The sequence below is a fragment of the Bubalus kerabau genome, chromosome 17 (assembly GCF_029407905.1).
Source record: "Bubalus kerabau isolate K-KA32 ecotype Philippines breed swamp buffalo chromosome 17, PCC_UOA_SB_1v2, whole genome shotgun sequence".
Classification (NCBI taxonomy): domain Eukaryota; kingdom Metazoa; phylum Chordata; class Mammalia; order Artiodactyla; family Bovidae; genus Bubalus; species Bubalus kerabau.
Window position 1 is genome coordinate 25,484,236 of NC_073640.1, and position 24,678 is coordinate 25,508,913.

A 24,678-nucleotide genomic window follows, 5' to 3' on the forward strand; every position below is an offset into this window, starting at 1 on the left:
TGTACTACTTGTAGACTTTTTCATATTTGTTTGCCAACATTTTAAAACCAAGTCGACTTCCCTTTTAAAAATTAAGAAGAACAGATGATTGGACAGTACTGGTCCCCTTCCACCTGGCGACAATCACTTGGCAGCAATGGGTAGCTGCCTGTTGTACAGGGAACAAACATCTCTTACCTGCTTGGCACTGCCCCCTCACTTTCACTGTGTTTACTCTTTGGTCGCCCACCTGGCGTGGGCTTCTTATCTTACAATTCCAATCTATGATCTCCCTAGTACTGGAGCTTCCTCTGCAGCAGCCTAAATGGCTTTTATTGCAGCACAAGGTATTCCGTGCATTTCCCCCAAAGAGCAACAAACTCCTCCTCCCTGCCTTCCTCCCCGTCTTCTTCCCCCAGTTCCTGCAGGTCTAGTGTTTGTGCACAATCAGTTGGGGAGCATGTGAGGTTTATAACATTTTCTGTCTGCCAGGTCAGTGGCAGTCTGGTGCTCAGTTGGCAGTAACCAAGGTGGTAACAGCATCTCCAGGCTTTGGCACACAGCTTGGTAGGTTCTTGTGTGACACAGAGATTCCCAGCCTCTGTGCATGTCAGAGCAAAATGCAACTCTTAACATCCAGACATGCAGAGAAAGATTTTGGCAGGTATCTGCCTCCTTCTCAAACTAGAGATTTAAATATTTTATAAGGGCTTTTCCAAGAGCTCAGTCTCGATTATTTGTTTCATGTCGAGCCCAAACAGTGCATTATTGGTAAGATAATGAGTGGCATTCACCCAAGGGTAATCCTTTCAGGGATTTTGATGATGCAGTAAATCATGAGTGTAAAGCCTGAGTGGTTTATGCCATTAAAACCTCAAGATAGAATTAGACTTGTAATCACCACTTGCCCATGTTTTGTCATTTATGATAATTATGGTAGTAATAATCCATGTATTGTTGAGAAGTAGCAGTCAGAAGCATCCATCAATTTTTTATCGACACCAAATCAAGTTGATACTTCATCTTTGCTGCAAAAATGTAGATTGCACCAATTAGTCTAAAGAAATTGGGCAGTCATTAGCAATGAAGTCAGCAGTTAATCTACAGGACATTTCTGGTCCCTCTGATGCCAACAATCCCTCTTAATTATGTGGAATATCGTGAGCGTCTTTGGGAGTCTGTCAATAGTGCCATTGTTGGCTTAGAACTAGAAGCAGCACCTATGTCCCTGCATTTTATTGTTTTTTAAAAAATGCCCTAATGCCTCCCAGTTCCCACCTTGTACCCTTTTGCGCTTCTGGGCAAATTTATTCTGAAGCAGAACACTCAAAACAAAGCAGTTGGAATTTTTTTTCTCTTATTTAGAAATAGGAATTTCCCCCCAATGGGCTGCTTTCAGTGATGGTGTGTCAGCTCACTGTCCCATACTTCTTAACCATTCTTGTTACCCAATGAAATCATCACCTCTAAAAAAAAAGGAAAGAAAGGAAGGAAGGAAGGAAGAAAAAGGAAGCCAGAATTTAAAGGAGAAAAATCCAACTAGTTGTGAAGAAATCCTGGGGCTAATGAGCTTTCTGCATCTGCCTCAAGTCTTTTCCCCAGGCTAGCCCAATCTCCCTCTCAGACATTTTCAATCAGCGTTCCCCACAAATTGTATTAAGCAGCTGAATAATAGAGGGTAGAAATTTCAAATATATATATATTTTGTATTTAGGGAATTTGGAAACAAAAGAACAGGAAAAAGTAACTCATTCCTAATGTCCTACCATGCCACCAACTCTCTGACCATTTTCATAGGTTTTATTTCCAGCTCGTAAACCTTCGTAACATGTTGAGCTTTATTGTTGCTGATTTAGTGTTATTATTATTATAATCTTTTCTTTTCCTCTTATAAATATTTTTCACTTTACTAACAGTTTTAACCATCATTTTTAATGGATGCATAATACTCTATTAAAAATATGTCTCCATGTTTTAGATTATTTCCTTGAGATAAATTGTTCAAAATGAAATACTGGATCAAAATTTATAAGCTTCTTTATGACTCTTGATATATATTGACAAACCGCTTTCCAAAAGGATTAGACCGATTAAAAAGAAAACAAACCCCACCAGTAATATATGCAGATGCCAGTTGAGTTTTAGTAAATGAGATTTAAATTCAGATGTGTTGTTAGGCTTGTAGCTAAGCTAAAAATATAAATGCTAGTTTCCTTAATGGACAAATGGATACAGTATCAAATTGTGCTCTGACTCAAGTTGGCTTAAACAAGGCCTATTATTATCTCCCATTACAGGAAGTTCAGAAGTAGAACAGCTGTAGGTTGATATGATCATAGGTCCCATGATGTCACTGAATACCTGGATTCCTGTCTTGTAAGCTCTGCCATTTTAACCTTTACCCTTATGCAGGCTTCCTTCATGTTCCAAATGGCTGCAGCTGCTCCAGGCATCACATCCAGATGCAGAAGCAGCAACAGTGGAAACAGATCAAGTCTTCTAGTGCCTCCTTCTCTAGAGTGAGAAAATCCTTCACAAGAACTCCCAACTGACCTTCCCTCTGGTCTCATTGCCCAGGTCCGGGTCGGCTGTCTCCTCCTAAACGGAGGACTGGCAAGGGAAGTGGAAACACCATCATTGGCTTTATTAACCAGGACTTCCTCCTGAGCCAGCACTGGAGTCCATTCCTCTGAATATTGAACACCTGAATAAAATAGAGGTTCTGTTAGCGAGGAACAAGAAGGAAATGGTTGCCGGGGAGGTAACCGACAGTGCCTCCCACAGTCACCGTGCTTTTCTTTCCTCAGTCTCTGGCGCACTCTCAGGACCATTTAAAATTCTTTAGTAACAGTTCATGCATCTAATGAATGTATGCAAAATATATGCAAGCACTTGGTTTGGCCCGTTCTGGGCAGACACTTGCAAGGTCCTCACGTAGGCTGATCACTCTCTGTTATTTCCTTTCCATTTTTCTAAAAACTGACTTCAGTGCTGGGCCCCTAAGACGGAAACCAGGAACTCCTCTATTTTTATATACCTTCGGTGCTGAGGGTCTCCTTAGGGGGAAGAGGTAGAAGTTGGAGGATTTTCTGTTTGGTAGAGATTTGACATCTAGTAATGCTATGGTCAGGGCTGCTGCTGAGATTGAAGGTTTACAGCCTGATGAAACAAGCCTCGCTGTCCAGGCTGAATCACCCGGGCTCTGTGCATCTGATTCTACTGCACAGCATTTCAGTCCTGATGAGCACCTCCAGGAAAAGACCAGGAAAGAAGAGGGGGATTGAGGAATTCACGTCAGTCGCATACTTTTGATCTCCTTGTAGGAATGGCTGAAATCCCTGCCTCAAAGAGTATTTTGAAAAGAATGTGCTGTATTTCTACACATATTTCCCCACTAGTGCCACAGATGATTTAGGAACATTATAATTTAGGGTAAAATAAGTAAGAAAAACATTTTTTAAAGCTACAACAGAGGGAAAAAAAAAAATCCATGTGTTTCCTGGTTGAATAAACCAGTTGTTGTTTGGTCACTAAGTCATGTCCGACTCTTTTGTGACCCTGTGGACTGTAGCCCACCAGGCTTCCCTGTCCATGGGATTCCCCAGGCAAGAATACTGGAGTGGGTTGCCATTTCCTTCTCCAGGGGATCTTCCTGACCCAGGGATTGAACCCGTATCTCCTGAGTTTGCAGGCAGATTCTTTACCACTGAGCCACCAGGGAAGTGAAAAAACCAACCTAGACACCGTATGCCTCAGAAATTCAGTACTATTTTGCATTTTGTATGGCAACCCACTCTGGTCCTGCCTGGAGAATCCCATAGACAGAGGAGCCTGGCAGGCTACAGTCCACAGAGTTGCAAAGAGTCGGACACAAGTGAAGCAATCTAGCACACAGCGCATATGCGGTTGGGTCGTATGATACACACGTTGAGTCTGTGTCAGTGCATGACTTGCAAATACTCTTTGGCACCAGGATACGAAAGGTGATCTTGGATCAGAGCTGCCAGCTCCTTCACCCAGGTACATGGGGGCTCCAAAGGTACCCATTTCCTAGCATGCCATGATGGAGTCATTGAGTCAGTTGTTTTTTTAGGAGTGGGGATTAAAAAAAAAAAAAGAAAAGGAAAAGAAACCCCACCTACTCTTTTCTTGTGCTTTCTATTTTACAGTTTCCTAAGGATTTTTACAACATAATTACATGTCCTAATTATGAGATTACATACATTTCCACCACTTACATAATCAGGCGTAATTATACCAACTCCTTGAAAAAGTACTTGATGCAAAAATGACACAACAAAATGCTGTTTCAGAAAGGCTTTGGGAGTGCACGCTCCCCAGTCCCTCAAAAGAGGCGGATCAAGATGACTGTGATGCCTCCGAGTGTCTGTTCGGGCTTTTGTAGTCACCTGCAGTGACTTGTGTAGCCCTAAAGTCAGCCTGTGAGGGAGCCGGTGGAGTTCTGGAAGTTCTGGTTTGGTCTCCTTCTTGGCCTCACCTTCTGTCCCTCTTCCCCTTGCCACTTCCTTCTCTTCTCCCCATCCCACCCTTCTCTCCTCTTCCCCTACCCGCTTCCTCTCATTTAGGAGCCAGGACAAGGGTTTGGAACTGTAGGCTAATGAGAGAAATGGCATAGATCCCTGGGGCCTTACCTCCCACAAAAGGGATCCATGGATGAAAATACTTTAAGGCACTGGCTTAGAAGAGAGAATGTGGTCCTTAAAATCTTCTAACTTACTCCTCAGAAAGTAGACTGGATATAAGGTCAAGGTCCATTGGGTTTCACAAGCCTTTTTTTTTTTTTTTTTTTTTTTAGCGTGGTATCATTGTTCTATAGGAGACAAAAAAGGTAGAGAGAGGGCCAGCAGACCACAATGTATGTATTAAAATTAGGAGCCTTTGAAATGAAGAATGGTATTACAGACAATTCCTTAGAAACAGCATGCTAGTTTATTAGAATTGTTTTTTTCATCACTGATAACAAAATATATTGAAAGGGTGATTGTTTTCCAACTCAACTCCTTCCCCTCCTTTTTTTTTTTTTTTTTCAAGAAAAAATTCTAAGCAGAAGGTTTTTAAATAGATGTTTAAAGCCTTTTTTTTGAAGTGGGGAGGACGGGATTATTGTTATATTACTCAGATTTCTCCAGAACTTTTCCATCATTCACCTATTGAATTTTTTTATTAAAAAATAAAATACAATGTCTAATCACTATCCTGAGTTTACAGTTCAGAACAGTTTTGGGGGACTGGTTCATGACTTTCTCTTAAGGACAGTATCTCTTAGGTGTATTGCCTGTACTCCATATGGAGCAAATTAGAGAGTGAAAGGATGGAGTTGCCACTGTTTCTGATTGGTTACGGTAGTATTGGGGGAAAAAAAAAATTGACTTGCTCTGCTCTGGGAAGAAAGATGGATAAAATGCTCTTTGAACACACCAGGCTTTTTTTTTCTTCTTCTTCTTCTTCTTCAATGTCGGTACAGAAGGGTTGCATTTATATTTGGCTTTCCAGACCTGTCTCTTGACCTTCTAATTACTTTATTTGAAACAGCACTGAGGGTATAATAAACCTGGAGGTTGCCTCTCCTTTGCTTTATCATAAATTAAAGCTGCCGGTTGGTGGAGGTGAAAGTGAAGGCAGAATGTTCATTACCACACAAGTGACGGCTTGTCAATAGCAGGGCTTTTTAGTTTGTTCTAGTCAGCACTTGCTGTGCATTTTGTTGGACCGCTGGGAAATAAATACAACAAGATTATACATTTGGAATACCACAAGAGTTCACCAGGAAAAAAACACACAAATGATGAATTATACACTCGGTAGAAAGTGACATGCTATCTTGTGCTATTAACAACCACAGATAATTGCAACGAATTGTAATTGCAGTTTGCAACTTACAGTACAGTGTGTCCAACATCAATCTTAATAGTGAACAAAGCAATTTATATTAAAACTTAATTCACTTGGTAACTTTCGGCTGTATACACGGGAGCTAACAGATGTAGCTTTTCAGAAAGTTCAAAGGCATTTGAAACGTGGCAAGAAATGCTAATGCAGTAAGCCTTGGAGAAATATTGCATTACTCCTTGTAATGAAAACAAATGTATGTCATTATCTCCCAGTTTGTGTTTATTTAATAAAATATGCAGTTTGCACGTTGGTGTATTCAGTGTTTCTGAATGGATGTAGAATGCTGTTCTATTTGGAATCAGAGACCAAATAGGACTGGGAATTATGCGTCTAGTATAAATAGTCTGCCTTACTATTTTAGTAGCATGCACCTTAATGCTTCGGTGGATTTTGTATGAGGTGTAACAGCAGACTGGCGTAACTTTATTCATGACTTTCCTTAGATTGGATGTCTTTGAAGCAAGAAAGGGAGATCTCCTGGAATTACTTAAGAGAACAAGCATATTTGTTTTGTGAGCTTGACTGATGGCCGGTAGAGCAGTTGAGTGAAATCTCTAAACTGATTAGGGCTTTAGTTCAAATAATCTTCTACCTTTTTCATTAATTTATTCCTTAATGCTATTTTGCTGCTCTTCTACCAAGGATAATAATCTCACACTCGCTGACCTCCGTGAGTGGATGACCTGGAGCCCATAACTAATCTTATTTACTCTCCTGACCAGCCGAACTTCATTTACCTTGACTGGATAAAGAGCCTTGCGTGGCTAAGCCTCCCCTCCTTCTAGTTAATCTACAGTGAAGGGGTGACGATAGACTTTGCCAATCAAGATCCAGAAGCATCTAGGGGCAGTAGAAACTTGGTGCCTTTCCTCCTCCTTTCTTCAAAGCATTTTTCCTGTGTCATTTTTCATCCTTCCTGAGATTTTAAAAATGATAGAGAAGAACTCAGTGGGGTGGAGGCGCAGCAAAGAGGGGACATAGCCACAGTCTCACTGTCGTAACATAACCATTTTCATTTTGAAAGTCAGTTTCCAGCTGTGGGCTGTGTGAATGTGAGTACAGTGTTGAATTTAGATGTCACCATTGAATACATCTAATTTTGTATTCTGCTTTTTTAAATACCAGTGTTCCCTGTGTTGCTGGATAATTTAATAGTTGTGTATTTTCATAATGATGCTAATAATCCATTAAGGTTCAACAGTGTATTTTATTTACTCATTCTCCATTATTGAAAAGTTGGGTTACTTCCACTGAGTTTCACTGTTAAGAATAATGATGTGATAAAAATCTCTTTAGGTGTTTTCTTTGTTTAGATTGTCTACCTGGAGTATAGTATTAGAAGTGCACTTGTTAAGTAAAAGATATAAATGTTTGTGTGTGGCTTTTTGCCTTACATGACCAAAATAGCTTCCTGGACTAGTTATGGTAGGTTATGTTACCACCAGCAGCGTAGGAAGAATATACAGTTTTATCAGAGCAGTACTGAGGTTTATCCTGCTTCTTCCATGTACAAACTAAATGATGTTGGCTAAGTAAATTAACCTCCCTGCCTCATCTGAATCTCATTATTCCCCATCTGAATAAAAGGGATAATAATAGTGCTTACTTCATGGATTATTATGAGTATTATATAACTTTATATATGTCAAGTTTTGGGGACAGGAAGCACTCAATAAAGATTACTTTTTATCAATATTACTGTGATTCTTACTAACTTTACACTTTTCTCCTAATTTAATATCACCTTCTATTTAAGCTGCAGTTTTTAAAGCAAATGTCATAATCCATAACGAGCAGACTTATCTCATTATCCATAATCATATGATCCATAATCAGCAACTTCTGTCCTTTTTCAATGAAAAAGTTAAATTGCTTAGGCCATGAGCCGTCAGGAAGACCTTCTAATGGGGTGAATATTCTGTCCGTAAAGGAGAGGTTTTTGGAAGCTCCCTCTCTTAATTTGTCATAATAAAATGCCTCTTGTGCCAGAACATTCTAAATGGGCCTTGAAGCTGTAGGGTTTGGGTGCACTCATTCTGCAATTCTTACATTCAGTGAGAACCCACGTTCCCTACCTGTGTATAGATATCGGGCTGTGCATTAAATCATGTCGGGTGTCTGCTGGTTTTTCAGTAAGACAAAGAACGGGTTTCCTGGGTCCCTTAATTTTGGAAATTCGATTTCAAATTTATTTGAAGAAAGACCGGAACGAATCTTATTATCTCATGGGATGATTTTGTTGTAGAGCATCTGCTGCATCTTACTGAGCCCTGAGTACAGTGCTTTCCAAAGCAGGGAGTCAGAGCAGTGTGCCCTGTCTGACCATAGAACCCCTGGTTAGACTCCCACCCCAGGCAGAGGGTGGGAGTTTTTTCCCACCTTTTCCCTGAGACAATCTTTTAAGCAAAAGAAAGGTGACTGCTTCATAGTTCCCTTCTGAGGATAATTTCTGAGTTAGAATGCTTTGATGGCAAGCAACAGAAACAAATGCTGGTTAACTTAAGTCCAAAAAAAAAAAAAAAAAAGGGCAGGAGAGAAAGGTTCTTTTTATAAAAGGCTATGGGGTGGTTTACAGTACCTGTGAAAAATGACTCAGATGGGAGAAGAAACCTGTCGTTTCTAGGATCCAGGCAGCAGGGAAGTGTGTACACTCAATAATAAGAGGAAATAAGCTCTGCTCCACTCAAGAATCAAAATCTGATGGGGCCCAGGGCTTCCCTGGTGGCTCAGTGGTAAAGAATCCGCCTGCCAATGCAGGAGACATGGGTTCCATCTCTGGTCCGGGAAGATCCCACATGCTGTGGAGCAACTAAGCCTGCGTACCACAGCTACTGAGCCGTGTGCCGCAACTGCTGACGCCTGCATGCCCTAGAGCCTGTGCTCCACAACAAGAGAAGCCCCCACAATGAGAAGCCCTCGCACTGCAGCTAGAGAGTAGACCCCCCAGCTCACCTCAACTAGAGAAAAGCCTGCACAGCAGCGAAGACCCAACACAGCCAAAAATAAATCAATAAAATTAGAAAGAAACAAATTTGCAGTCTTTAAACAAACAAACAAAAAAGTAATGGGACCCAGCCCGAATCTTGTGCCTGGTTCTCAGCTAGGGGAGGCGCAGTCACCCTGAGGGCAGTCCCGCTAAGTCCCACTACTGGGGGAAACAATTTCCCGAAAGAAAATTGGAGTCGTGTTACTAGAAGGAGTTATAAGAAAAAGAAATGGAGACTGCACAGCTGAAAATAACAAATATTTACTGAACTTTTAAGATTGTATTACTATAGTAATTCCTCCACACTAATGATTAGAAAAGCAACTAAATGATCATGCACATCATGAAGTATTTGGACAACCCAGTAGCTCTTGCCTATGACATTAGAGACAAACATAACTCATTTTTATTACTCATTATGACATTGAGGACCCACATAATCAGGTATTTTGTAGGAGAAATATCTTATGTTTGGCTATAAATATTGCAGATCTGAAAGACAGTGTCTTCCACCTTATGGAGATTTATATTTCCTTCATGTGAGAGGAATCCACAAAGACTGGGGCCCTTATGGACGCCTCACAACATTACCAGTATTCAGAGCTCCTTCAGTCTTTCCACTCTGTCAGACTTTTGACATGGCTTCTATCTTAAGGTTTACTTCATGATCACAATAGAACTGCTCCAGCTCTTAACATCTCATCTACATTCCAGGTAGGAAGAAGGAAGAAAGAGGGGAAGGTAAATGTGCCTGACAATGGAGTCACCCCTCTACTCACTCCCCCTTTTAAGGAACTTCCCCGGGAGCCCTTACCTAGTGGCAAAGAACCTGCCTACGAATGCAGGAGACGTTACGAGACTCAGGTTCCATCCCTGGGTAGAGAAGATCCCCTGCAAGAGGGCACGATAACCCACTCCAGTATTCTTGCCTAGACAGTTCCATGGACGGAGGAGCCTGGTGGGCTACCATCCATAGGGTCGCAAAGAATCGGACGCTACTGAAGCGACTTAGTTGTTGTTCAGTCACTCAGTCGTGTCCGACTCTTTGCGACCCCATGGACTGCAGCACACCAGGCTTCCCTGTCCTTCACCATCTCCCAGAGCTTTGCTCAAACTTATGTCCATTGAGTTGGTGAAGCCATCCAACTCTTTGCGACCCCATGGACTGCAGCACACCAGGCTTCCCTGTCCTTCATCTCCCGGAGCTTTCCTCAAACTTATGTCCATTGAGTTGGTGAAGCCATCCAACCATCTCGTCCTCTGTCTTCCCCTTCTCCTTAGCACACAACAATCTCCCTCTAGATTCCATTAGTCAAAACTTCGTCACACCTGTCAATAAAGGAAACAAATATTTTTCAGCTGAGTACAATGTGACTCCCAACAAAAGCAGGTTTCAGTAACGTAGGGAGAAAAGGAGCATGGATGCAGGAAGGGAGCCAGCAATTTCAGACACAGTCCCCTTGTGGGGAGTAGATACTCTTCAGCTCTCTCCTAGGAGTCCCTGATGTCACACCACTGTTATAGACAAGAAGCCAGGAGAGTTATAATGAAGCGTTTTCACAGGTAGAGAGAGAAGGAAGTGGATTGAATGATGAAAACTTTAGGTCGTCAAATAAAGTTCCAACATTTTCTTCTTGCCCCAAACATTCACAACAAACTCGGTGGAGTAGAAATTGAAGGCAAATGTGCCCTGCCATTTTTCTTTAGCCTTTTTGCAATGCAACAGGACAATCAATACAAATCTTTGCAGTAATCATATATTGATTTTCCTAGAATATAACTCCATTTAAAGCACTTTTATCCCCAAGAGTAGAAACATTGGAGGCTATCAGAGGAGGAAGTAGGTTTCCTTGACCCCCATCTGCAGTGCACAATTGATTAACAGAGAGTAGTTATGAGAGAGAGAGAGAAAAGAGAGAAGTCACCGAAAGGTTAATACTAGCTAAAGAGAAACGTGATTATAGGACGTTAGGCTTTTGGAAAAAATCATAAGGTCGGGATAAGATAATGATACCGTCTAAAATTACATGAGATTTTGAGTACTTAGCATCCTCTTACTATGTACCTCCCTTCCCCCAATAGCTGCAGCCAAATTTGGGGGATCGACAAAGCCCTGAAAGGACAGAGGCTGATTGATAATGCTTAGGTTTGGACTGGGGATGAACTGGCTTGATAAGGGAATGAGAGATGCTGTGGTAGTTTTTCTGGAGTCATTTAGTCTTTAAGTACTAAACTCAGGCTTTCACATATATCATATTGAAGGTTTCCTTGCCTCCAACAAAGCCAAAAGGAAAAGAAAGAAAAATATTTTAAAAGACTCATTGTAATCCCTTTTCTTAAGAAAACGAAGAACAAAAGTCCTAGTCTTTTCCCCACTCTTCATCATTTCAATCCCTAATAGTGACAAAAATTAACAACCACCTTCTGACAATCCCAGGAGTTTAGATCTGCTGAATATTTCTATGGGCCAACACCTTCATCCCAGAGAAAAAAATGATTGGATGGTAACATTGAAAAAGGAAGGCCAATTCTGATCTGGCTCTGGCCTGAGAAACTGTTGTTCTGTTGCTAAGTTGTGTGTGACTCTTTGTGACCCCATGGACTGCAGCACACCAGGCTTCCCTGTCCTTCACTATCCTTCCCTGTCCTTCACATGAGTTTGTTCAAGCTCATGTCCATTGAGTCCATGATGCCATCCAACCATCTCATGATGCTCTGTCACCCCGTTCTTCTCCTGCCTTCAGTCTTTCCCAGCATCAGGGTCTTTTCCAATGAGTTGGCTCTTCGCATCAGGGGGCCAAAGTATTAGAGCTTCAGTTTCAGCATCAGTTCTTCCAATGAATATTCAGGGTTGATTTCCTTTAGGATTGACTGGTTTGATCTCCTTGCTGTCCAAGGGACTCTCAAGAGTTTTCTGCAGCAGCGCATTTTGAAAGCATCAATTCTTTGGCGCTCAGCCTTCTTTATGGTCCAACTCTCACACCCATACATGATTACTGGAAAAATTGTAGCTTTGACTATCAGTTCAGTTGCTCCGTCATGTCTGACTCTTTGCGGCCCCATGAACTATAGCACGCCAGGCCTCCCTGCCCATCACCAACTCCCGGAGTCCACCCAAACCCATATCCATTGAGTCAGTCATGCCATCCAACCATCTCATCCTCTGTTGTCCCCTTCTCCTCCTGCCCTCAATCTTTCCCAGCATCAGGGTCTTTTCAAATGAGTCAGCTCTTCGCATCAGGTGGCCAAAGTATTGGAGTTTCAGCTTCAATATCAGTGCTACCAATGAACACCCAGGACTGATCTCCTTTAGGATGGACTGGTTGGATCTCCTTGCAGTCCAAGGGACTCTCAAGAGTCTTCTCCAACACCAGAGGTCAAAAGCTTTGACTGTGGGGACCTTGAATAACTGGGATGTTACCAAACTGAGGGTGACACGTCCTCCAGCAACCCCAAGCACCAGCTCTGACACATTGCTTGCTCAAAAGGCAAGAGGGCGTCCTGGGCTTCTCTTGTTTGCAATTTATTGTTCCCAGTATATGTCTTTCCTTAATCCCTCTCGTTTTGTTATCAGGGCTGGATCCTCACAAACAAGCTCTTTAGTAAATTAGAAGGTGCGTGTAGCCTCATTATCCTTCTCAATGTTCTGTACTTGCTACTGTTTATTTTCCTAACAACTTCAGAAGTTTATGTTTTGTTTTGTGTTGCCTTTTCTTTTGCTTCAGGCAAAGCAACTAGTACACATTGTCAGATAAAGTATCTTATCTATCAGCAGCACCCTTGTGAATTAATCATAATTCAATGGGCTTACTAATCAAGATTTGAGATGAATGTTTTGATAGAGCAGTCAGATTTGTCTAATCTATCCTTAGTTGACAGTCACTTCAGGCAGAGTGTGAACTTGGCAATATTAGACTTGTTTCTGATCCCTTTGGTTTGGCCCACCATTTAGGTAGTGTGGCTGAGCCTAAGCAGTGGACCCAGGCATCACAGATAATTAACTTCTGCTTCTCACTCCCCCCAATCCTTCTTCACCTCCCACCAATTTTCAGAATGCCTTAGGAGGTATTCAGCTCCTGTGAACTTCCTGTTCGTGGCATCAAGAGTTTCAGGAACATGGCAGTACCTTTGTCATTTTCACCTGATAACAAAGGTGGGCCAAGCCCAAGTGACAAATCTCCTGGGTAATTTATGATATCACTTAGAAATGATAGTCAGACAAAAACATAGACATAATCTGTTGTTCAAATCCTAAAAGATGATGCTGTGAAAGTGCTGCCATCAATATGTCAGCAAATTTGGAAAACTTAGCAGTGGCCACAGGACTGGAAAAGGTCAGTTTCATTCCAATTCCAAGGAAAGGCAATGGGAAAGAATGTTCAAACTATCACACAATTGTACTCATCTCACATGCTAGCAAAGTAATGCTCAAAATTCTCCCCAAGCCAAGCTTCAACAGTACGTGAACCATGAACTTCCAGATGTTCAAGCTGGATTTAGAAAAGGCAGAGGAACCAGAGATCAAATTGCCAACATCCACTGGATCATTGAAAAAGCATGGGAGTTCCAGAAAAACATCTACTTCTGCTTTATTGACTAAGCTAAAGCCTTTGACTGTATGAATCACAACAAACTGTGGAAAATTTTTAAAGAGATGCAAATACCAGACCACCTGATCTGCTTCCTGAGAAATCTGTATGCAGGTCAAGAAGCAACAGGTAGAAGTGGACATGGAACAACAGAGTGGTTCCAAATTGGGAAAGGAGTACATCAGGGCTATATATTGTCACCCTGCTTATTTAACTTATATGCAGGGTACATTATGTGAAATGCCGGGCTGGATGAAGCATAAGCAGGAATCAGGATTGCTGGGAGAAACATCAGTAACCTCAGATATGCAGATGACACCACTCTTATGGCAGAAAGTGAAGAACTAAAGAGCCTCTTGATGAAAGTAAAAGAAGAGACTAAAAAGTTGACTTAAAGCTCAACATTCAGAAAACTAAGATCATGGCATCTGATCCCATCACTTCATGGCAAATAGATGGGGAAAAAATGGAAACAGTGAGAGACTTTATTTTGGGGGGCTCCAAAATCACTGCAGATGGTGACTGTAGCCATGAAATTAAAAGACGCTTGCTCCTTGGAAGAAAAGCTATGACCAACCTAGACAGCATATTAAAAAGCAGAGACATTACTTTGCCAACAAAAGTCCATCTAGTCTAAGCTATGATTTTCCCAGTAGTCGTGTATGGATGTGAGAGTTGGACTATAAAGAAAGCTGAGCATCAAAGAATTGATGCTTTTGAACTGTGGTGTTGGAGAAGACCCTTGAGAGTCCCTTGGACTGCAAGGAGATCCAACCAGTCCATCCTAAAGGAAATCAGTCCTGAATATTCATTGGAAGGACTGATGCTGAAGCTGAAACTCCAATACTTTACCCACCTGATGCGAAGAACTGACTCATTTGAAAGACCCTGATTCTGGGAAAGATTGAGGGCAGGAGGAGAAGGGGATGACAGAGGATGAGATGCTTGGATGGCATCACCGACTTGATAAACATGAGTTTGAGTAAGCTCCCACAGTTGGTGATGGACAGGGAAGCCTAGTGTGCTGCAGTCCATGGGGTCACAAAGAGTTGTACACAACTGAGCAACTGAACTGAATCTGTTGTTAACCTTTATTGATTACAACTCTTGTCTCGTCATGTGTCACTAAAATCTGTACCCTATGTGACTGAGTTGTACATACTTGGGGGCAATTTACAGCATAGCTTGTATATTTTTTTTCAATTTGGTAGTATAAATGAAAGCTTTAGTTGTAGATTAGTATTTTGTTGTACACAGTGTTTTAAGTTCTGAAATAAAATCCCAAAGTAGTAAGTTACACTGTGTATATTACTGAAGCTGAAGCTACAATACTTTGGCCACCTGATCTTCTTGCTCTCCAAGGGATTCTCAAGAGTCTTCTCCAGTACCACAGTTAGAAAGCATCAATTTTTCAGTGCTCAGCCTTCTTTATGGGCCAACTCTCACATCCATACACGACTACTGGGAAAATCATAGCTTAGACTAGATGGACTTTTGTTGGCAAAGTAATGTCTCTGCTTTTTAATATGCTGTCTAGGTTTGTCATAGCTTTTCTTCCAAAGAGTAAATGTCTTTTAATTTCAGGGCTGCAGTTATCATGCAGTCACAGTGATTTTGGAGCCCATGAAAATAAAATCTGCCACTGTTTTCTTTTTCTCCTCTTGTTATTTGCTATAAAGTGATGGGACTGGATACCATGATCTTAGTTTTTTGAATGTTGAGTTTTAAGCCAGCTTTTTAACTCTCCTCTTTCACCTTCATTAAGAGGCCCTTTAGTTCCTCTTCACTTTCTGTCATAAGGGTGGTGTCATCTGCATATCTAAGGTTATTGATATTTCTCCCGGCGATCTTGAGTCCAACTTGTGATTCATCCAGCCTAGCATTTCACATCATGTACTCTGCATATAAGTTAAATAAGCAGGGTGAAAATATACAGTCTTGATGTACTCCTTTCCCAATTTTGAGCTAGTCTTTTGTTCCTGTATGGTTCTAACTCTTGCTTCTTGACCTGCAAACAGGTTTCTCAGGAGGCAGGTAAGGTGGTCTGATATTCCCATCTCTTTAAGGATTTTCCACAGTTTATTATAATCCACAAGGCTTTAGCATAGTCAATGACGCAGAAGTAGATGTTTTTCTGGAATTCTTTTACTTTTTCTATGATCCAACAGATGTTAGCAATTTGATCTCTCGTCCCTCTGCCTTTTCTAAATCCAGCTTGTACTTCTGGATCATGTACTGTTGAACCAATTCTTGGTTCTTGGAGGATTTTGAGCTTTATATTGCTAGCATGAGAAATGAGCACAATTGTGCAGTAGTTTGAACATTCTTTGGCATTGTCCTTCTTTGGGATTGGAATGAAAACCTACCCTTTTACAGTCCTGTGAGCACTGCTGAGTTTTCCAAATTTGCTGCCATGCAGCACTTTAACAGCATCATCTATATATAAATACATATATTTATCTAGATGTATATATCTTTATAAAGATAAATATAAAGATATTTCCTTGTAAAGTGTTTGGGAAATTCCAGAAAAGTCTAAGGGAAAAAATTTTAATTTCTCAGAATTCCATCAACACTGAGTTAATGTTAACAATATTAATTCATCCTATGAAAGTTAAATAAATAACAGTACAAACACCAATGAGTGATGGCCTGAGTAAAATGGAATTCTCCTGACATGCTGTTCTAGAATCTATGAAACACCAGAAGAAAATCTAAAGGCATCTGGGAAGATGAAACTCGCAAGGTTTCAGTTTCTACATGAAAGGCACATGGGAAAGCTCATTTAAGCTGTTAGTGTATCCAACATGTTGAAAGGGACAACTTTTCGATTTCCCAGGTATGTCACAAGGCTTCCTAAATGAATGCTAGTCACACTTTGAGAGATGACTGAGACAAGGAAGAGTGGAGCGTTACCTAATTAGACTCCAGGTATAATTATGTAGTTGCTTCCCTGGTAGCTCAGCTAGTAAAGAATCCACCTGCAATGCGGGAGATCTGGGTTTGATCCCTGGGTTGGGAAGAACCCCTGGAGGAGGATATGGCAACCCACTTGAGTATTCTTGCCTGGAGAATCCTCATGGACAGAGGAGTCAGGCAGGCTAAATCCATGGGACCACAACGAGTCAGACACGACTGAACGACTAAGCACACACATAATTACGTAGTTACATAAGGTGCTCCAGGCAGCAGTGTTCTGTGTGTTAATTAACTTTCATGCTGAATGTACAGTAACACTTGAACAAAGAACAGTTCCCAGAGGAAGAGAAGCTCCCTCACTTGCCCTGACTTTGTCATTTTCTTCCTAAAACTACCTTCCCTATCCCCTTTTGTTAGTTGAGATGGGAGCCATAGGGCAGGCTGTTTTACAAGAAGTTCATCATTGGTTCCTTTAACTGCCTACTTTCTTCCCTAGCCCTCGCACATTCTTTAGAATGATCTTTGAAGAAGTAATATGTGTCCGAATTTACTTATGTATTTATCTGTTCAGTTCAGTTCAGTCGCGTCTGACTCTTTGAGACCCCATGAATTGCAGCATGCCAGGCCTCCCTGTCTATCACCAACTCCCGGAGTTCACTCAGACTCCCTTCCATTGAGTCAGTGATGCCATCCAGCCATCTCATCCTCTGTCGTCCCATTCTTCTCCTGCCCCTAATCCTTCCCAGCATCAGAGTCTTTTCCAGTGAGTCAACTCTTCCCATGAGGTGGCCAAAGTACTGGAGTTTCCGCTTTAGCATCATTCCTTCCAAAAAACACCCAGGACCGATCTCCTTTAGAATGGACTGGTTGCATCTCCTTGCAGTCCAAGGGACTCTCAAGAGTCTTCTCCAACACCACAGTTCAAAAGCATCAATTTCTTCAGTGCTCAGCTGTCTTCACAGTCCAACTCTCACATCCATACATGACTACTGGAAAAATCACAGCCTTGACTAGATGGACCTTTGTTGGCAAAGTAATGTCTCTGCTTTTGAATATGCTATCTAGGTTGGTCATAACTTTCCTTCCAAGGAGTAAGTGTCTTGTAATTTCATGGCTGCAATCACCCATCTGCAGTGTAAAATCCAACCAATTTTCAACTTTGATCTTTTTCTCTTCATGAAACCGCACAAGTCTCTTCCTCCAGTGAAGAATGACATTCACTGGACCACAGGATGAGTTCACATCCCAGCAGCTATCTTGTGTCCTGGACCTCTCAGGTTGATCCCATTCCTGTCTGCAGGTGACAACAATGGGAAAGGCACTGGTTAAAGAATATTCTTTCTTCTAGTAAATTAGTCCATGGCTTCATTTGTGCTAGCCTCTCTGTCGATTGCTGCCTGAGTCCTTAACTAACACGATAGAGTACACTCTGTAAATCCATATATATCAAGTCTACATACTTGCATGAGAAAAGATTTCAGGTAATCAATGATGCACTGTGTATGGATAGGAGCCAATTAATTTTCCACTCCTCTCAGTCCTCAAGTGGGAAAATCCCATTTTGAGGTTCTCTGCTCCTTCTAATCCTGTCTCCTTGACATCTCCTGGCTTCATTTTGCTACTAATGACGTCTTTGGGATGACACACAGGACCACCCTGATCATGTGGGAGACGGACAGTACTTTTAGGATTCTCTGTACAATAGCAGGCAATTAACATAGAATAAGGGTTTACCAGAAACTTTAATAACTCAGATTCACCACCTTTTTAAAAAATTCTAGTACCTCTCACCAGTTATGAGAAACAAATGCTTCAAAATGGTCTTGATTTTTGTTGTCTTATTAGAAGAAAGGAATAATGAAAGCCTTTGTGGTATAAAAAGCTTCACCGAGGAGCCCTGTGATTGGACAGGAAATGTTTTCAAATAATGCAGCCCTTGTGCAGATAAGGCTCACCTCATGCAGATAAGTACTTACATTTGGACTGCTTGAGTACTTCCTTTCCATAATTTTCAGTTGGATAGCTGGTGAAACTGTCCTCATTGTTTTATTCCCCTCTGGTGGGTTGCCGTCTATGGGGTCGCACAGAGTCGGACACGACTGAAGTGACGCAGCAGCAGCAGCAGCAGCCAGTGTGGATGGATCAGAGGGGAATCCATCAGGGAATCCATTGACCAGATCAGCCCTTCATAGTCAAAACGAGAACAACCAATTTTGACCAAGCACTTGCTCTTTGCAAGATTAGATTTGGTACATCCGAAACCCAAAGAAGACTAAGACATAATCCCTGTCCCGAAAGTTTTCCATCTATTTTGGAAGATAAGACAGAAACATGAAGGACCCTGATGCTGGAAAAGATTGAAGGCAGGAGGAGAAGGGAGTGACAGAGGATGAGAGGATTGGATGGCATCATGGACTCAATGGACATGAGTTTGAGCAAACCCTGGGAGATGGTGAAGGACGGGGAAGCCTGCTGATCTGCAGTCCATGGGGTCGCAGAGTCGGACATGACTGGATGACTGAACAACAAAAAAGGACTCAAATAACAGTTCAAGATAATACTAGGGAAGATATGTCACATGACAACACATGATTGTCAAAGGCATTTACAGATTTCTCTTAGAAGAAAAGTATTCTCAGATCCTTCTAATAGTCAAATCTCATAGATGCCAGTTCTGAATCCCCATAATATTAAGTACTAACTCTATAAAGATGCTTTTCAATTTCAAAATGTCAGCTAAAGAGAAATCTGGTCTATGTAACTTATAAAATAATTATTTTAGATTATCACTGAACTAGTGGTAAAGACCCACCTACCAATGCAAGAGATGTAAAAGACGTGGGTTCGATCCCTGGGTCGGGAAGATCCCCCTGAGAAGGGCATGGCAACCCACTCCAGTATTCTGGTCTGGACAATCTCATGGGCAGAGGAACCTGGTATCTATAGGAACTGTATAGTCCATAGGGTCACAAAGAGTCAGACACGATTGAAGCAACTTAGCCCGCAAAGGCATAGAATTTTAAAATTCTGTTAAAACTCACAGACCTCTGAGAAGATGCCAGTGGAGCTCACAGACCCAGAATCTAGTCATTTCATTAGCAGGATCCAGGTTCACTGATGGGTTCATTTCAAGCCATGTTGATCAGACTTTGGGGGAATAGTTGGCTTTCAAGTTGGGTTAGTTGTAGGCAGGTGAAGAAAGGTCATTCCAATTAGGTAGAATTCATTAGGAGGGTCAGGAGAACCTAGTATAAACCAGGTTCGATGTGTTGGGCTTCCTGGCTAACATAGAAAGTTTCAGAAACTTAGACCAAGTACGTAGGAGATACTAAGAGATGGCTGAGTTCTGAGAAGCCATCAAAGGTTTCCAGTGCTAAGTGTGACATGATGCTCATGATATTAGTATTTTAGAAAGATGATTAGTTTGGTGGCCGGTGTACAATGGATTTGGGTTGTTCTTATTTAAAGGGATGTATTTGGAGGAAAGCAAGATTCTTGAAATAACATGATGTGGACATGTACTCTGCAGAGCAGTGATACAGAAGGGAAATATGAATTTCAAAGGACTTACGAGGTGAGAGAATTTTATAACCAATTATTTACAGAGATGAAGAAGAGGACAGAGTCAAGGGTGATTCTCGATTTCAAACCTAGCAGTAAAGAGACATTTAGAGGGAGCAAGTTGTACATGCCAACACTTAGCTTAAGCACAGGGAGAAGTTTTAAGGATACAGCCATGTGAATAGCTATTGATAAGACCTACAATGCAAAGAAAGAAGCACTGCCTTGACATTCCCCTGGTTGAGAAAATTATGAAATTGTCCTACAAAGAATTACTTTAATTTTCATGTCAACTCAGCAACCTGAGCTATAAGAATACTTTAAGTACAAAGCCAGTAATGGAAAGTAAACAGATTGCCAGATGTTTTCATGATTTTGATACTTTATTGCATTCTTAGTAATCACCTTAAACTGTCTTCTTACAGGGGCTTGTGATTAAGGGCTTGGTGGTGCTTCCACCAGTGGACGGCCAGATTTTCCCTCTTTGTTCCTATTTAGGTTAAAACTCATATCACCTTGGTTCTCAGAAACTGACAAATTGACCAATGACCTGTCAATAACCAACTGCCTTTTTTTTTAGCTGATTACCGAGATTCTGTTGTCTGTGAAGAACAAGTGCTCTTCTAATCATGTGACTTAGCCTCTGTAATCCTTGAAGAATTGGCTGCTTTCTGTCTAGTGGAGCAACGAAGTTGAGGCTGTGGGGCCGGGAAATCTCTGGGGTGACACCCTCAAATTTGAAGAGTGAGGAGAAACGAGCAGAAAAACCCTGTACCTCCTCCCAAACCTGTTGCCTTGACCTAGGAATCTACTGGGTTGGCCAAAAAAATTTGTTCCAGTTTTTCCATTAGATGTGATGGGAAAACCTGAACGAGCTTATTGGCCAACCCAATTGATCTGGGCTGAAGATTGAATTGAGTGCAGACAGTTGTCTAGTTGAAGACTGTCTTTATGAAACTTGCACTCACCCCATTTCAGAGAACAGGGAAAATTCCACATTCGTTAGAAACATCTAAGTCCTGTGAGCTCCAGACTATGTGACTTTTTAATAGGCAGTGGCCTTTAAGGTCCTTACAACTTTCCAAGTGTCTCACTTACAATGCCTTCAGTCTCGTGCTGCCCTGTCCACAATTTAGCCATCTCAGCATCACTTCTGAAAGGTGAAGGTCAAAGGTCTGTGGCACAGGCCCCCTGACACTTGGAGGGGGCAGAGCCGTGCTGGCCAAATTCTGCAACCATTTACAAATCGGAAAATAAAAAAATTAAGGGTGGTTATTTCCCCCGTTACCAAGAGGTGGTATATGTGAAATCACCTTTTTAAATAGACTTTACAATAAATATTGGCTTTCCTCTCTCTGGGAAGGCAGACATTTGTGTAACAAGGAAAGAAAGCACTCTTCTAATAAAAGATCCCGTTGCTTTTCCATCTTAAAATGAGAGCTTAAGAGCTTTATGATCCTAAATTGAAAAGAATTCCCTGACTATATAAGAAAAAGGAAAGAGTGATGGAAAATTTGGGCCTCCCCACCCTCCAAAAAAAATGTACTTCACCTTGCCGTCTCTACGTAGCCCATTGGCATGAGCACCCTGGGAGGATGGCGCATTTATTAGGATATAATCATTTCCAGCTCTGTTGCAGTCATTATCCTCAGAGTTTCCCAAATGCTGTGCTATGTTGGCACTTCACCCTGAAACCTGCGAAGCCACAGGTGGGGAATGAACCGAGCTTCTGAGACCAATAGGATGGTGTGAACATAAGACCAGGTAACAGAGCTGTTTTAGTCATTTTAGGATCATAAAAAGGTCGTTAATGCTTTGCTTTCAAGCCACTGCAGTTTCTCTAATTCTTCTGGAGCTATCCTTTTTTTTTTTTTATAATCATAGTTCACATTTTCACATAAATTGGCTTGAAATAATTTCCAATAATAAGCTGATGTGTGTAGCTACACTTACATCAGGTTCTCAGTCTAATACAGGTATTGTATTAGTGGCTGCATAGAGGACAAAGCACACTGAGTCTCCAGCAAAACATAATCAGAATAAATCCCTTTAAAAATAATAATATATGATCACCTTTCTAAATATGGGCCTCCCTGGTGGCTCAGATGGTAAAGAATCCACCTGCGATGCAGGAGACCCAGGTTCAATCCCTGCGTCGGGAAGATCCTCTGGAGAAGGGAATGGCAACCCACTCCAGTATTCTCACCTGGAGAATTCCATGGACAGAGGAACCTGGAGGGGCTACAGTCCATGTGGTCACATGACTGTGCAACTAATGCTAACACTTTCTAAATATACAAAGCTTGGAATCACCCACTTAATATCATTTTTTGTGTGTTACGGTAACCACTGAGGTCAGAAAATGCAGAGCTGATTCCAATTTTTTCCCTTATGGTCCGAAAGAACTCACATACCTCTCAAAGTGACTGATAGCAGGAAGTATCTTATTGATGGAACAGGAACTGATGTGTCCATTTTGTTATTTTGGCTGTAAAACAGATGCTCTCTTTAGTCAGATCATCTACTTTTATGGTATTCCTGAATGCAGACTTGCAAGATAACTTGCCAGTTAGTCCTTGATAGGTACAAAAGTTAAAGCACCAAGAAAACAGGTGTCTTTCCAAGACCACATAGCTATTCACATCCAGAAGTGAAGTGAGACCCACTGTGAGGCCTTTTCTTTGTTTTGGTGGGGTGGCTGTGGTTCTGACCCCTCAGTCTGACTTACAGTAACATGAAGGGGGAGGTCTCAGCTGAATGAGCAGTCTTCATTAGATGTCCTGGAACCATGTCGACACGTGACTTCCCAAAGGTCTCTTAACCAGACACTGGCTCTAACAGCTCCTCCCCTGGGACAGAAGGGTCTTTAAGGTATTTTGAGGGGAGGAGAAGGGTTAAGAGGTCTAATCCATAACTCTAAATCCCCATGCTTGGGGGAGCTCATTGACATGGTGGGTTTTAAGGGCTCCTCTGGAGCCATTAGGGTTTGTCATGCTGAGGCCCTCTAGAGAACACTTAATTGTAGATCATTGCCCCAGTGTGTTACGAGGGCTTTTCAGGGTCTTTAACAAAGCAGCTTCTTGCCACTTACGGGAAACCTTGGGAAAGTTCTGAGGCAGACAAACCCAAGCATATTCTTTATGTTTGTCCTGAAGTAACTGGAATCGTCAGACTCTTTGTATCTTCCCCTAACTTTTTCCCTCTTAAATAAATCAAGCCTCGGTTGTACGTAGATCCCTGGGTGCTGGATGTATGTCGAATACGTTTCTTTCCCTTTTCAATTTCTTGCTTTTGAAGCTGGGATTTTTGGTGGTGGTGCGGTATGGTGGAGATGGTGTAATGAACACACACAGTTATCACATCCAGGGGCTGTGAAACTTTAATTTAGCAGCGTAATAAAACCACATTGTTTCATATGGAGCCAATTCCTCCTTGCCTTCTTCCCCCAAGGACTGAAGGAAGTATCTCTGGTATATGTTTAAATACTTGATAGATGAGACCTGCAGATAGATGGGTGGGTTAAGGCAGAGCACAAAAGAAAGCTCATGTTTTCAGCCATCTATCCTATTTTCAGGTTCCAATTGCCCCTCAGTGTTCAGAATTTACATTAGTCCCAATCTAACATTTAGCTCTTTAATGTTTCCAATATTCTGGGTGGACTGAGTTCCCAGCTTTCACATTGCCTGTCTCTGTTAGCATCTCTGCATCTATAAGAGGGCATTCATTAGGGCTGGATGGAGGGAGATCCACCAAAAGACCCGACCCCAGTTCTGGGTGCCGGGAATCCAAGTCCCCAGCATTGAAGACAATGAATTGAGAGGTACCCTGAATCATAAAGATAGATCCAAGGATCAAAACTAAAAACCTAGAGTCTCTTTTTGCCCTGAACTCTCAAGCTCTTTCAAAAACGGGTTCACTTCTGAAAATGCTGAAGTTTTAAGAGTTCTAGCTCCTTCTCGTGGTTTCCCACACTGTCAAACAGAAGTTAAGCTCTGGGGTCAGAAGTAATTAACAGGTAGTCTTTGTGTTAAGCAGGAGCCTGTGCATTCATTGAGCTTGCGCTCCGCCGGCACAGTCCTGTGTTGTTGGGTTTTTACAAGCGCATTGCCTCTGTTCTTCTACTGATGGGAACAAATAATACTGTTTTGCTTCTTTCTGTTTAAATTACCAGGAGGTGGGTAGATGTGTAGAAATACCGAGGACCCTGAATGAGGATTGTTAACTCTGAGTGCTTTTTGCTAGGTCAGATATATACCAGTGAAATAAGGGACACGATTGTTTTGGTAGAACTCTGTGACCGATTCAGAAGATCTCATTAAACCTGATCTTAGGAATAGTCGGGGAGGTGTCTGTCTTTGATTTCCGCATCTCCCTGCGTGTCTGCTTTCTCCCTTTCGCAAAATCAACTTCTGCTGTATCTCTATCCGCATGACTGACTGAAAGATGGCTGCCAGTTCTGGAATAATCCACTCTGGCTCAGGAGGTTGGGGGTGGTGGACTGTAAGGCTGCCCTGAACAGACATGGCTGCCAGGATCCTACTGCTGAAGCCACACGTGTTCGAGAGGCAATCCGGTGTATTTCCATCGTACCACTTCTTTACGAAGTACGTCAAAATATCTATAGTTCCTTGTATCCCTCAAAATAGAGTTACTTTAAGGCATGAACATAAAATTTTAGAGCAGGAAAGGATTTTAAAGTTCACCCAACCCTACCCTCTGTGTCTCATTGGG

The 24,678-nt window shown here is 41.7% G+C and overlaps 1 protein-coding gene and 1 long non-coding RNA gene across 7 annotated transcripts in view; one reads left to right on the forward strand and one right to left on the reverse strand.

Moving 5' to 3' along the window:
* FTO (FTO alpha-ketoglutarate dependent dioxygenase) overlaps positions 1–24,678 on the forward strand; it is a 422,823-nt gene that overhangs the window by 321,111 nt on the left and 77,034 nt on the right. Inside the window, exon 9 of one of the 5 annotated variants that reach the window (XR_008704362.1) lies at positions 16,157–16,306. The exons of 3 other annotated variants lie outside the window; for them this stretch is intronic. Coding sequence is in view for 1 of the 2 variants with exons in the window: in XM_055553638.1 (XP_055409613.1) it covers positions 2,392–2,482 (91 nt within the window). In the remaining variant the exon portion in view is untranslated. Of the gene's footprint in view, positions 1–2,391; positions 3,118–16,156; positions 16,307–24,678 lie in introns of those variants that run through there. One more of the 5 variants, XM_055553638.1, reaches the window with a different exon arrangement.
* Positions 871–5,529, reverse strand: LOC129632191 (uncharacterized). 2 transcript variants are annotated; one of them, XR_008704399.1, is made up of 3 exons: positions 4,632–5,529; positions 2,533–2,683; positions 871–1,007 (listed from the first exon to the last, which is right to left on the reverse strand). It is a non-coding gene; the product is annotated as an uncharacterized LOC129632191 (long non-coding RNA). The 2 variants fall into 2 exon arrangements; XR_008704400.1 differs by lacking the exon at positions 4,632–5,529 and adding an exon at positions 4,218–4,496.